Genomic DNA, 13518 nt, shown 5'->3' with positions numbered 1-13518 from the left:
TTTTGAAAAAGTTATCCTTTTAAAAAAAATTTTTCTATAAACCCTTATAGATCTCTCTTCTTGTATTATACTCTAATATGAGTTTATTTGTATTTATTTGAGCCAATTTTAGTTCATTATTCTTTGCTTTTTTTTTATTAATTACTAAATGCTGTTTTTTTTATTTTTAAAGGTTGAATCCCTGGATAGAAACTCTTCCCAATAATTGTTGTATGTTCTTTTTGTATATTGTATAAAGTAATTGAGATAAATTTATCCCAAAGCCCAAATTTTGCTAGTGACATCTGGCACCCAGTTTATATGGTGAATGTTTGCTGACATGTGCATTTAGCCCATAGTGCATAATAGTGGCGCAGGGGGTTAATCCCCTCTGTGATTGCTGGCTGTGGGCTGGTACTCCGCCTCTGTCCTCTATGGGGCATGTGGCGTAGTGCTTGTGGCTTATGCACAGCCATTGGCTTGAATGTTTTGGGTGTCCACTTCATTTTATACGATCACTACAAGTACTCCATTCCATTTAAGTATTGAGACTTATCTCTTTTGTGTACAAATGCTGTTTTTTCTTATGAAATACTGTGTGGGCATAGTTGCCAGCACTTGTAATGGTGGAGAAGGGCGTCGAAGTGCCTAGTGAGCATGTGCGTTGATATCGCTGACATCATTGTCGAGTGGCCAGTCGAGATCATCTGATTACTGACATGCTCAGTTGTGCTCTGAGAATGCTGTTATGGTGGTGGAACTACAACATGGGTCTGAGTGTTCCAGGTGATTTAGAATGTTTATGCATTTTACATATCACACAGGTGTTTCACATCTTTTAATCATTGTTAATCTAGCTGTATCAATGATTGTAGGTACGGTTGGATATAATTTTTTGCACTCTAACATGCACCTTATATATGTAAACACTGTGATGGTTCTCATATTTACTGCAATGTATTTTTTTATACACTTTGATTATGATTTATATTTAATATATGCTAATTTTTGTATATTGGTAAATTGAAGAGATATGTATAAAAAGTGCACTATTCTATGGTAACACTGTGCTTGACAAAGACCGTGCTGTGAGGTCGAAACATTGCACCACTTGGCGCCGGATTAAAGTCCACAATTTTTCCTTGAATTGGAGTGCTGCCGGATTTTTCTCTCTCTCTATATATATATTTAGTAAATACACATATATAGGTGGTTGGCCTCAATAATGTAAAGTCTTTACCAGTACCCCTAGGTCATTGAGAGAGTTTTCATTTCACTGGATTTTGAGTCCAGGATTTAGGTGAAACCATAAGAATCTGGGTGGGAAAGGTCATTCCTAAATGCACCCCTGGTCTTACAGACCTCGTAACATCAGCTGGGTTAGCTCAGCAGTGGTGAGCTGTGCTGGAGCTGAACAAAGGTGCTGGGCTGCTTGCTGTAGTTTTGATAATCACTGATTTATCAGCATGAGATTATCACTAGAGGACTAGTAAACCTGCCGTCATGTAGTCCCCATGAGATCTCTATAACTCCACCCCACCACTGATTGGCAACTTTATGTATACACTGTAGATGAGCAAAAGCTGCCAATCAGTGGTGTGGGCGGGGCTATACAGAGGTCAGCATTAGGCTGAGTTCACACGTGGCGTTTTTTTCGCGTTTCCGCGGCGGTTTTAACCACGCGATTTTGCCACGAAAACGCGAAAAATAAGCATCCCATGCATTCCTATGGGATTCCGCAATGCTGTGCTAATGTTGCGGTTTTTGCCGCGGCGGAATCGCTTCGCGGTAAAAACCGCAGCATGCTCATTAATTTGCGGAATCGCGGCGATCCCGCACCCATAGGATTGCATTGTTCCGCTTACTTCCCGCATGTGGCTGTGCACACCATGCGGAAAGTAAGCAGAACAATTGCGGATGGTACCCACGGTCTGGAGGAGAGGAGACTGTCCTCCGGGCTCTGGGTACCATATCCCTGTAAAAAATAGAATATAAAATAAAAAATATTGTTATTCTCACCCTCCGACGTCCCGTGCAGTCTTCCCGCTTCTCTTCACGCTCCCGTTCCCAGTAGTCCTTTGCGAAAATGCCCGCGATGGCGTCCGTTCTCGCGGGATCGCAAAGTCTCGCGTTCATTCGCGCGACGTCATCGCGAATTACCGAGAGAACGGACGTCATCGCGGGCATTTTCGCAAAGGACTACTGGGAACGGCTGCGCGGGACGTCGGAAGGTAAGATAACACCATTTGTTATTTTTTTTTACATTCTATCTTTTACTACTGATGCTGCATAGGCGGCCTCAGTAGTAAAAAGTTGGTCACACTTGTCAAACACTATGTTTGACGAGTGTGACCAACCTGTCAATCAGTTCTCCAAGCGATGCTACAAATCGCTTGGAGAACGCTAGCATTTTGCAAGCTAATTACGCTTGCAAAATGCTAGTTTTTCCGAGGGAAAATCGCGGGAATTTAAAATGCGATTTTCCCGCGGACTGGAATTCCGGAATTCTCGCGGTAATTTCCGCGAGAGTTCCGGTACGTGTGCACTTAGCCTTAGAGAATTGCAAGATCTACAGCAGAGAAACAGTGATTTCATCAAAATGACAGAAAGCAGCCCAGTAAGTGATACACCACTGGAATCAAGATCTCTACATCGACATTTTGCTGTTCTCAAATGGGATGGCAAAAACTTGATGACAGACTTCCTTTAAGTTTTAACTGAAGTCAGACTGAAGTCTAGTAATTTGAGTACATAAATATTACATATAGCATTATTCTTACCTTGTACCTGGATGCAGACTGTTTGACTGCCGCTGCTGTTCTTATTGATGGAACTTGCGTGTGCAATGACCTCTGCACAGTACTCTTTACCTTCCTCCGCTTTCTCTAAAAATATAGATGAATCGTAGCTGATTGTTTTTTTACATTTCATCTGCAATAAAAAAAGAGAATATCTCGTATGGGCTCATCCAGACATTCCTTTTTTGCGTCCGAGAGCTAGCCTTGTCTTTACAGATAGCATTCCTACCTATAACAGTGAATGGGACTGTTCACATGTCCGTGATTTGTCGGAGGATGAGCGTTCCATGCAAAAACACAGAAACTTTTCTGATATTGAACTGAGCATCGGATTAAAATCTACAACGCAACTTTATGGATCAGGCTGGAGTCGCACACAACCATTAAAAAAACGGTCCCATTTTAACGGTCCGAAATTGCACAAAGGTTTCTTAACCATTGATCCGTTTTTGATGCGATTTTTCTTAATTGATGCGATTTTAATCGCATGTAAGGATCCATATGTAATCCGTCTGGCGAGATTTTCTCGCAGGGTAGCTAAATGGACATATAATGGAGCCCAATGACAGGTTTCCCCACACAAAGAATGAATAGATCTAGACACACATATATATATATATTATACATGTCATAGAGACACATTAATATATATTACAAATTCATACAGTTCATCATTGCAGAATAGCCGCAGAAACATTTGCCGGCTTTTGTATAATCATTCTCCTGCCGAACAAGAAATGACACATGGTTTACATATAGTTAACCATTTCATTTCATGTTTTTTTTGTTATGTCTATCACTATTAATTAGATGAGGGTTTGTGGGTAAAATTGTGGAGTTGTAGGGGTTAATTTAAGGGGTTAATTCGTTGTATGAAATTGCAGGGACTCCTGCTGACGTCACTGAGGCTGCAGGGAGTCCCCGTAATTTCACACAACGAATTAACCCCTTAAATTAACCCCTACAACTCCACAATTTTACCCACAAACCCTCATCTAATTAATAGTGATAGACATAACAAAAAAAACATGAAATGAAATGGTTAACTATATGTAAACCATGTGTCATTTCATGTCAGGCATGAGAATGATTATACAAAAGCCAGCAAATGTTTCTGCGGCTATTCTGCTATGATGAACTGTATGAATTCGAAATACATGAATATAAATGTGTCTCTATGACATGTATAAAATATATATACCGGTATATACTGTATATTTTATATGTGTCTAGATCTATTCATTCTTTATTTAACTGGTCTCTGTGATTTTACTGTATTGGAAGAATTGCCGGCTTTTGCTAAAGGACACCGGGTGGGATTTTATCGCAAGTCACACATCTGGTCCGTTTTTAGTCCCATTTTTTCTCGCCCCCATAGACTTGTATTGTCGAATCCGATCCGAAAATCGGTGACAATCGCAGCATGCTGCGATTGTCTCGGTCCGAGGATCGGATCCGATCAAAAATCGCATGATGGGAGCTGCCCCATAGAATAACATTGGGACGAATGCAATGCGATTTTTTTATTACCTAGCTGGTAAGTCCCGTGGTTCACCTAGCCAGAATCCTACTCCACACTGATGAGGGGCAACACCCCGAAACAGCTGTCTGTGGATGGATACCTGGCCTTGGTATTTCCCTTGTCATATCTGTAAACTCGTAAAGAGCTGGATATTGACTTAAAGGGCCACTTAATATGGTGGTAATGGTGGTTTCCGAAAGGAGCCACTCCTTGGCTGGGTCCTTCCCTGGAGGAAGATCTGGTTAGTCCCGTGTTTGAGACTCTTAAATGAGGCTCCATGGACTTTATTTGCATATTCGTATTTCCCAAGGAGCAATGCACCTAGGATTTCACTGATTGAGCGCCTTTGCCGGCTGCCGCAGTGTTTTCTTTGACTGGTATCCCTGAGGTCAGTGATTGTTTCGTGATCACAGTGGACTTGATGGGAGATGATCAAGGAGGACATCATTGTTGAAAAAAAAAATTTAAAAAAAAGCCAGACTGGAATTTGTCAAACTACATGTTGACAATCCACAAAGCTTCTGGGAGAATGTCCTATGGACAGATGAGACAAAAATGAAACTTTTTGGCAAGGCACATCAGCTCTATGTTCACCGATGAAAAAATGAAGCATATCAAGAAAAGAACATTGTGGAGGCTGTGTTATGTTATGGGGCTGCATTGCTGTATCTGGCACAGGGTGTCTAGAATCTGTGCAGGGTACAATGAAATCTCAAGACAATCAAGGGATTCTAGAGCGAAATGTGCTGCCCAGTGTGAGAAAGCTTGGTCATAGTTGCAGGTCATGGGTCTGCAACAGGATAATGACCGAAAACACACAGCTAAAAACACCCAAGAATGACTAAGAGGAAAACATTGGACTATTCTGAAGTGGCTTTCTATGAGTTCTATGAACCCTGACCTAAATCCTATTGAGCACCTTTGGAAAGAGTTGAAACATGTCGTCTGGAAAAGGCAACCTTCAAACACGAGACAACTGGAGCAGTTTGTTCTTGAGGACTGGGACAAAATACCTGTTGAGAGGTGCAGAAGTCTCATTGACAGTTACAGGAATCGTTTGATTGCAGTGATTGCCTCAAAAGACTGTGCAACAAAATATTACGTTAAGGGTACCATCATTTCTGTCCCGGCCTATTTCATGAGTTTTATTTTTTTTTAAATTCTGTGGAAGCATGGTTGAAAAGCAATGTCTGACTTTCATTTGTTCATCATAGATTTTTTATTTATTATTATTTTTGTCAGATTCAAGTTATTTCTGTGACCATTGTGGATTTTCCTGTCATTAAATGAGGGATACCAACAATTTTGTCCATGTGTGTAAATGTTTTGACTTTTAAACAGGCCTCTCTCACATATACTGCGGTTCCACACAAACATCAATAACTATTGATGTAAACATATATATATATTTTTTAATGAGGCAAGTGTGGTTTACCTGAGGTTCTCCCTACGGTCACTTACAAGCCAAGGCTAAAACTATGTTCCAACACCCACAAAAGTCTGAGTCAAAAATATTTCTAAAATGATAATGCATGCTTTAGTGAATATAAATGTTATATTTTTATTTAGCTTTTTTAATAGTTTCCTTTTTATCACTTCAGTTTGTAAAAGATAACCAAGAAATTGTCGCTTCCACTCTGAGTAATTCAAGGATACATCAATAAAGTATATTAGAAAATTATAATAAAACACAATGCATTTCGGTCAACTAGTCTTCATCAGGTGAATAGTTCAAAATAACTCATGCTGCCTATTTATACCTGTAACGTTAATGCCAGCACCTCCGCATGATTCCCCTTCTTTCCTAATAATAAATTTTATTTCTATAGCGCCGACATATTCCGCAGCACTTTACATTTCGGAGGGGATTTGTACAGACAATAGACAATACAGCATAACAATAATCACATAGATCATAACAGATACCAAAAGGAATGAGGGCCCTGCTCGCAAGCTTACAGTCTATGAGGAAAAAAAGGGAGACACGAAAGGTGGGTGGTAACAGTTGCCCTGATTGTATGGACCAGCCATAATGTTAAGTGTGTATCAGTACAGACACAGAGGGCTAATGGATGCATAAAGCATGTAGGAACATGATGCTGGGAACCTGGTTATGGTAAAACTTTTGGCTGTGCCACACAGGGATAGATTAGGTTAATATGTTGAGGCGATAGGCCAGTCTGAATAAATGCGTTTTCAGGGCACGCTTAAAATTGTGGGGATTGGGGACTAATCGTATTGACCTGGGAAGTGCATTCCAAAGAATTGGTGCAGCACGTGTAAAGTCTTGGAGACGGGAGTGGGAGGTTCTGATTATTGAGGATGCTAACCTCAGGTCATCAGCAGAACGGAGGGTGCGGGTAGGGTGGTATACTGAAACAAGGGAGGAGATGTAGGGTGGTGCTGAGCCATGGAGGGCTTTGTGGGTGAGGGTAATAAGTTTATACTGAATTCTGGCGTGAATGGGTAGCCAGTGGCTCAGGCATACTCACAGCCATGGCCGGGTAGTCATCTCCCCATCTGCTAGCATGCCTCCTGCTTGTACATGCCGCACTTTCAGGTGGTGTGCCTAGTGTGCAAGTGCACGCTCCCTGTTCTTAAAGGTGCAGCACGTGTGTGGCACCCCTGAGGATTCAGTTGCCACAGAGGAACTGCACCTCCTCCTGAGGTGTAGTACCCCACTCCTCAAATAAGATGGAGACACCTGACCAGACTCCAGCACCTGCACCCAGCATGGAAACCTTAGAACATCAGAGCACCCTCTATGGCCCCTGCTTGGTTCATGAAGGGTGCTGGGAGGTGGGTGGAGCTTAGCTTGCACTAGAGAGGAGGGGGGAGCTGTCAAGAAGTTAGGTAGGGCATTTCCCCAGAGAGGGATGAAGGGAAAGGGCATTTATGCAGCAGCCTTCTGTGAGCTGGAGCTGCTGGCAAGGAAAGGAAGAAAAAGATCAGTTCTTCAGAAGGAAAGATAGAAAAGTATGGAAGGTGTGGAGGAGAGCTGGGGACTAGGGCTAGAGCAGAGCCCTTCCCTAAGTTAATGCGCCAAAGTCTGGGCGCCGGTATCGGAGGCTGTGTGAATGCTGATGGTTCAACAGCAGAAACCGGAGGAATAGAAGTTGTGACCACTTTATTCCCACCTAAGACTCGACGACACAGTAGCAACGTGTGTGAGCCGGGACATGATTGTAAGGAGTCCCTGAAGTAGGCTACAGCTGCCTGTCATGCGAGTGGAGTTCTAAGTAACAGCAAGAAAGAGGAACTTGAGTGTAATTCATAACTCCAAGTACTTCAGATTAGCGCTAGTAAGGAGACGTTCAGAAAAGGCACATTTGGAGGGGAGTGCTGGAAGGGTGTGCTCCATCTGCCTGGGAGTTGGCTGAGCCCCTCACCTGGACGATGTGGCACTGAAGCGGGCACCTGTCTATGCCAGAAACGTGAGTAAAGCATTGGAACTGCATTCAGCTGTGTCACTGCCTTCTTCCTGCGCCAACCCCTTCAGCACTGCTACATCTCTGTGCCTAAACACTACACCATCTACCTCAACATCTACTACCGCTGCCCTGGGACTACAACTCTGCCTGTGGAGAGCTATTACATCTCTGCTGCATCCCACCCTCTGTCCCAGAGGTTCTGTACTGCAGAGCTGGTCCCCTTCTGTCCAGATACCACAGGTGGCGTCACGAACTTATCTATACATAAACTATATTCCACCTATTTTACATGGACACCAAGGGCCACAGACCGGGTCCCCTCCACCGCGACACATCCCCTTTAAGACACGGGCCCGGTTCCGAGTAAGAACCCCACTTACCTTGGGGGTGATCCACGTGCACATAGTAAAACGCCCCCAGCCAATAGCTGGAGGCATGTAGCATCTGAGTACACCTGCAAGATGGCTCCCAGCCAATCGCTGGGAGGCATCTTGTATATATGGCCCACTCCACTATAAGGAGTCACCAAAGCAACAGTATTCGTTATTGTCAAGTTTCTCCTACTAGTGAGTTGCTAGGTCCCCTGGTCCTTGCATGGCAAGTGTCCTGAACATGAACCCCTGGTCCTTGTGTGGCCATTCCTGAACCCAAACTCCTGGTACTTGTGTAACCAGTCTTGAACTCGAAGTCCCTGGTCTTAGTGCAACCAGTAATTGAACCTCATCCTCTGGTCTGTGTGCGGCCAGTGCCAGTATCCAAGACTCGTGTGTCTGTACGTGTACCTTCGAATATTCCGTGTATTCAGACTGCTAAAACCAAGTCAACCCAGTCTCCAAATCAGCCCAGTCTGAACGTAACCTGAGTCCGTGTCAGTGAACGTGACCCCTGGGGTCAGCAGCTACAGAACCAGGGGCTGCCTAGGAGGAGTACCTAGTGGCTCCCTGCAGCCCAGCCTGTTTCCACCATCAGGAGCTCCAGTGAACACCAGGTAGCCGCTTAGCTATGTCCCTTCCCCAGGCAAGTCCAGCCCTGTGGCACAGTAGGTCCACAAACCACGTCATACACCACATGCATACATGACAGTTTGATTGGCCATGGATCCCGCTGATCCCAAGATTCCCCAGGCCTCAGAGCTTTACCAAGAACTGATCCATCAGCAAGATCAGCAAGAAAAATTGTTGTTGTAAGTTCTCCCCATCACTTCCATCATCATACTACATACATACACACACATACAAAGCCACACGCACACACACACAGCAGCGACAGGCAGCACAGTACCTCACATGTCCGCTCCGCAGCATCACCGCCTTCGCCCTCCGCCTGCTTCCTGTGTCTCTGGCACAGCGGCCACGCCGCTGAATGATGACGTCATTCAGCGGCGCTGCTCTCTGTGTCAGAGAGACACAGGAAGCGCTGGAACCGGGCAGGAAGGATCTTTGCAGCTCCGCTCCTGTTGTTTTCTCTTGCAGGCAGCGGAGCTGTTGGGATCTCTCCCTGCCCGTCGCTACACATGAGGGCAACCTGGCCAGGGGGAGAAACCGGCCTGATTGCCCTCATCATTAGCCGCCCTGCAAGGGCCCCCTGGAGCCTCTGGGCCCCGTTGCAGTGCACCGGTTGAACCGGCAGTATGTCCGCCCATGGTTGTATCTACAGATGGTGAATACCCAGTTCATGGGCGGACATACTGCCGGTTCAACCGGTGCACTGCATTGGGGCCCAGAGGCCCCAGGGGGCCCCTGCAGGGCGGCTAATGATGAGGGCAATCTGTCCGGTTTCTCCGGGCCCGAGGCTCCGGGGGGCCCCTGGCCAGATTGCCCTCATGTGTAGCAGTGGGCAGGGAGAGATCCCAACAGCTCCGCTGCCTGCAAGAGAAAACAGCAGGAGAGGAGCTGCAAGGATCCTTGGTGCCAGCGCTTCCTGTGTCTCTCTGACACAGAGAGCAGCACTGCTGAATGACGTCATCATTCAGCGGCGCGGACGCTGTGCCAGAGACACAGGAAGCAGGCAGAGGGCGGAGGCGGTGATGCTTCCGAGCGGACATGTGAGGTACTGTGCTGCCTGTCACTGCTGTGTGTGTATGTGTGTGTATGTATGCAGCATGATGATGGGAGTGATGGGGAGAAGGCAATGATGTAGTATGTGTGTGGAGTGGATGTGTGTGTGTGTGTATGTATGTGTCGTGTGTATGTGGATCGATGTGTATGTGTGTGTAGGTGGAGAAGGCCTTGATGGAGGTGATGAGGAAAAGGCCTTGATGGAGGTGATGAGGAAAAGGCCTTGATGGAGGTGATGAGGAAAAGGCCTTGATGGAGGTGATGAGGAAAAGGCCATGATGGAGGTGATGGGGAAAAGGCCATGATGGAGGTGATGGGGAAAAGGCCATGATGGAGGTGATGGGGAAAAGGCCATGATGGAGGTGATGGGGAAAAGGCCATGATGGAGGTGATGGGGAAAAGGCCATGATGGAGGTGATGGGGAAAAGGTCATGATGGAGGTGATGGGGAAAAGGCCATGATGGAGGTGATGGGGAAAAAGGCCATGATGGAGGTGATGAGGAAAAGGCCATGATGGAGGTGATGGGGAAAAGGCCATGATGGAGGTGATGGGGAAAAGGCCATGATGGAGGTGATGGGGAAAAGGCCATGATGGAGGTGATGGGGAAAAGGCCATGATGGAGGTGATGGGGAAAAGGCCATGATGGAGGTGATGGGAAAAGGCCATGATGGAGGTGATGGGAAAAGGCCATGATGGAGGTGATGGGGAAAAGGCCATGATGGAGGTGATGGGGAAAAGGCCATGATGGAGGTGATGGGGAAAAGGCCATGATGGAGGTGATGGGGAAAAGGCCATGATGGAGGTGATGGGGAGAAGGCCAGGATGGAGGTGATGGGGAAAAGGCCATGATGAGGTGATGGGGAGAAGGCCATGATGGAGGTGATGGTGAGAAGGCCATGATGGGGAGAAGGCCATGATGGAGGTGATGGGGAGGTGGCCATGATGAGATGATGGGGGGAAGGCCATGATGGAGGTGATGGGGAGAAGGCCATGATGGAGGTGATGGGGAGAAGGCCATGATGGAGGTGATGGGGAGAAGGCCATGATGGAGGTGATGGGGAGAAGGCCATGATGGAGGTGATGGGGAAAAGGCCATGATGGAGGTGATGGGGAAAAGGCCATGATGGAGGTGATGGGGAGAAGGCCAGGATGGAGGTGATGGGGAGAAGGCCAGGATGGAGGCCATGTTGGAGATGATGGAGAGAAGGCCATGATGAGGTGATGGGGAGAAGGCCATGATGGAGGTGATGGGGAGAAGGCCATGATGGGGAGAAGGCCATGATGGAGGTGATGGGGAGATGGCCATGATGAGATGATGGGGAGAAGGCCATGATGGAGGTGATGGGGAAAAGGCCATGATGGAGGTGATGGGGAGAAGGCCATGATGGAGGTGATGGGGAGAAGGCCATGATGGAGGTGATGGGGAGAAGGCCATGATGGAGGTGATGGGGAGAAGGCCATGATGGAGGTGATGGGGAGAAGGCCATGATGGGGTGATGGGGAGAAGGCCATGATGGGGGTGATGGGGAGAAGGCCATGATGGAGGTGATGGGGAGAAGGCCATGATGGAGGTGATGCCGAGAAGGCCATGATGGAGGTGATGGTGAGAAGGCCATGATGGGAGTGATGGGAAGAAGGCCATGATGGGGGTGATTGAGAGGGCAATGATGGGGATGATGGGGAAGAGGAAATGATGGAAGTGGTGGAAAGGGCAATGATGGTGGTAGTGGAAAAGACAATGAGGGGAGTGATGGGGAAGGAGGCAATGATGGAGGTGGTGGAAAGGGCAATGATGGGGTGGCAGGGTAGAAAGCAATGATAGTGGTGGGGGAGAAGGCATTGATGGAGGTGGGAGAGAGGGCAATGATGTTGTGGGGAAGAGGGCAATAATGGGATGCCAGGAGAGGAGGACAATGAGAGGTGTAGGGGATTGGGATGGGAGGAAGGGGGACTTATAATGGACTTAGGAGCAGGGGGAGGTGGAGGAAGACATTATTATCGCTTATTATGTCTAACACAGTCCCTTAGTGTATAGTGTACTCAATTATTATGTCTAACACAGTCCATTAGCATATAGTATACGTACTTATTATGTATAACACAGTCCCTTAGCATATAGTGTACTCACTAATTCGGTATAACACCATCCTTAGTTACATAGTTTCCTCTTTTATTATGTATAACACCGACCCTTATTACGTACCATCCTCTCTAGTTATATATGATGCCGTCCCTTATTATATAGCTTCCTCTGCTGTTATGTACAGTGCTGTCTCTTACATAGTGTATTCTTGTTAATTTTGTTATTAACAGAGCCCTCTTTTATTACATAGTCCCCTCTCTTTTTAGATATAAAATGACTGCTGATGGAGGAGCCGGTGACCAGACGACCAGTCCATCATCTCCTCCATTAGAAAGAAAGCTTTCCTAGCCATCATTGCATTATGCAGCTAACAAGACAGGATGGTATGTAGTAAAAAACAGGGCTCTATATAATCCAATATGTAGGGAATGGTGCTGTACATAGCAAGAGAGGGCACTGCATAATAAGGGACGGCAATATACATAATAAAGGAGACTATGTAATATATACTGTACATGTATGTGTGTGGCGCAATACATATATATATTGTGGTGTAATGACCACTGTGTCCACTAGGGGGCACTGTATGGATGTCCCAGGAGAGTGGATGAATGGCAAGGTACTGAGTGACCGTTATGTATCTCAAGGTGGGTTGCCTTGAGATGGAGGTTTATGTGTGTGTTAATCAGCAGTGATACTGCTGAAGTGCTGGTTCAATGTGTCAGGGACTAGTTACCTACAATCCCACCCAGGGGGTGTGTTTAATAACGCTATTGTAAAGTGTATATGTGTGTGTGAAGGACCTGTGATGAGGTCATAGTCATGTGACCCGGTGGGCGTGGCTATGGACCATATAATGTGGCCAGGGTAGGTCACATGGGGTGAATGCTTGGACCCGGTTGGCCCAGTGTGGAAGGTCCCGCTGAGATGGGGCTTCCTGCCTGACAGCACGTGTGGACGCTGTGAGTTATGGCTGCAAGTGCCTGAGACATCCCTGGAGGGAATGAATGTCTGCAGTATGGAGAAGCAGCCATGACAGAACTCTGAAGGGGTGAGATATAACAGAGAGGCTGAAAAGCCTTCAAATTGGACATTGCTAATAGAGTGAAGCTCTGTCATGGATGCTATGCTGTTATATGAACTGTATGTTGCTTCTATGGGTTTATGCTGCTGAATAAACCGCATGGACTATACTGGTTTATGGAAAACCTGTGCCGGATCTGATTTTGTGGCTGCCAAGCGAGTGATCTCCTACTTAAATGACAGCGCTACCTCACTATTTATATATATATATATATATATATATATATATATACATATATATAGCTTTGTCGCCATAAAAGGAAGGGGGCCCAGACACATTTCTTGCACAGGAGCCCCAAGCTGTCAGTGTCCGCCCCTGACCCAGTTGGATGCTCTGAGCACGGTAGCATCTTCCGGTCCAGGTCAAGTTGCTACAGCTACAGCCGAGTCAGCTCTGCCTACAACCTTTGCTTCCATAGTTAAACTTCGTTTATCGGCTCCACAACAATTCAGCAGAAATCCTAACCAGTGCTGTGGATTGTTGAACCAGTGCCTTTTGCACTATGAACTTTTGGCCCATTAGTCCCCATTTGATCTGGTTAAAGTCGGATTCCTGATGTCCCA

The 13518-nt window shown here is 46.2% G+C and overlaps 1 protein-coding gene across 1 annotated transcript in view; it reads right to left on the bottom strand.

Annotated features, from left to right (window-relative positions):
• The window catches only part of IL20RB (interleukin 20 receptor subunit beta), a 170916-nt gene that overhangs the window by 42692 nt on the left and 114706 nt on the right, over positions 1-13518 (bottom strand). The window contains exon 5 of the mRNA XM_073576507.1: positions 2760-2910. Within this exon, the coding sequence (XP_073432608.1) occupies positions 2760-2910 (151 nt within the window). The remainder of the gene's footprint in view (positions 1-2759; positions 2911-13518) is intronic.

Source organism: Dendrobates tinctorius, unplaced genomic scaffold (genome assembly GCF_039654945.1).
Source record: "Dendrobates tinctorius isolate UK_male_01 unplaced genomic scaffold, ASM3965494v1 ptg000049l, whole genome shotgun sequence".
Taxonomy (NCBI): domain Eukaryota; kingdom Metazoa; phylum Chordata; class Amphibia; order Anura; family Dendrobatidae; genus Dendrobates; species Dendrobates tinctorius.
The sequence above is the reverse complement of the archived record's forward strand: the minus strand, read 5'-3'. Positions and strand labels throughout refer to the sequence as shown.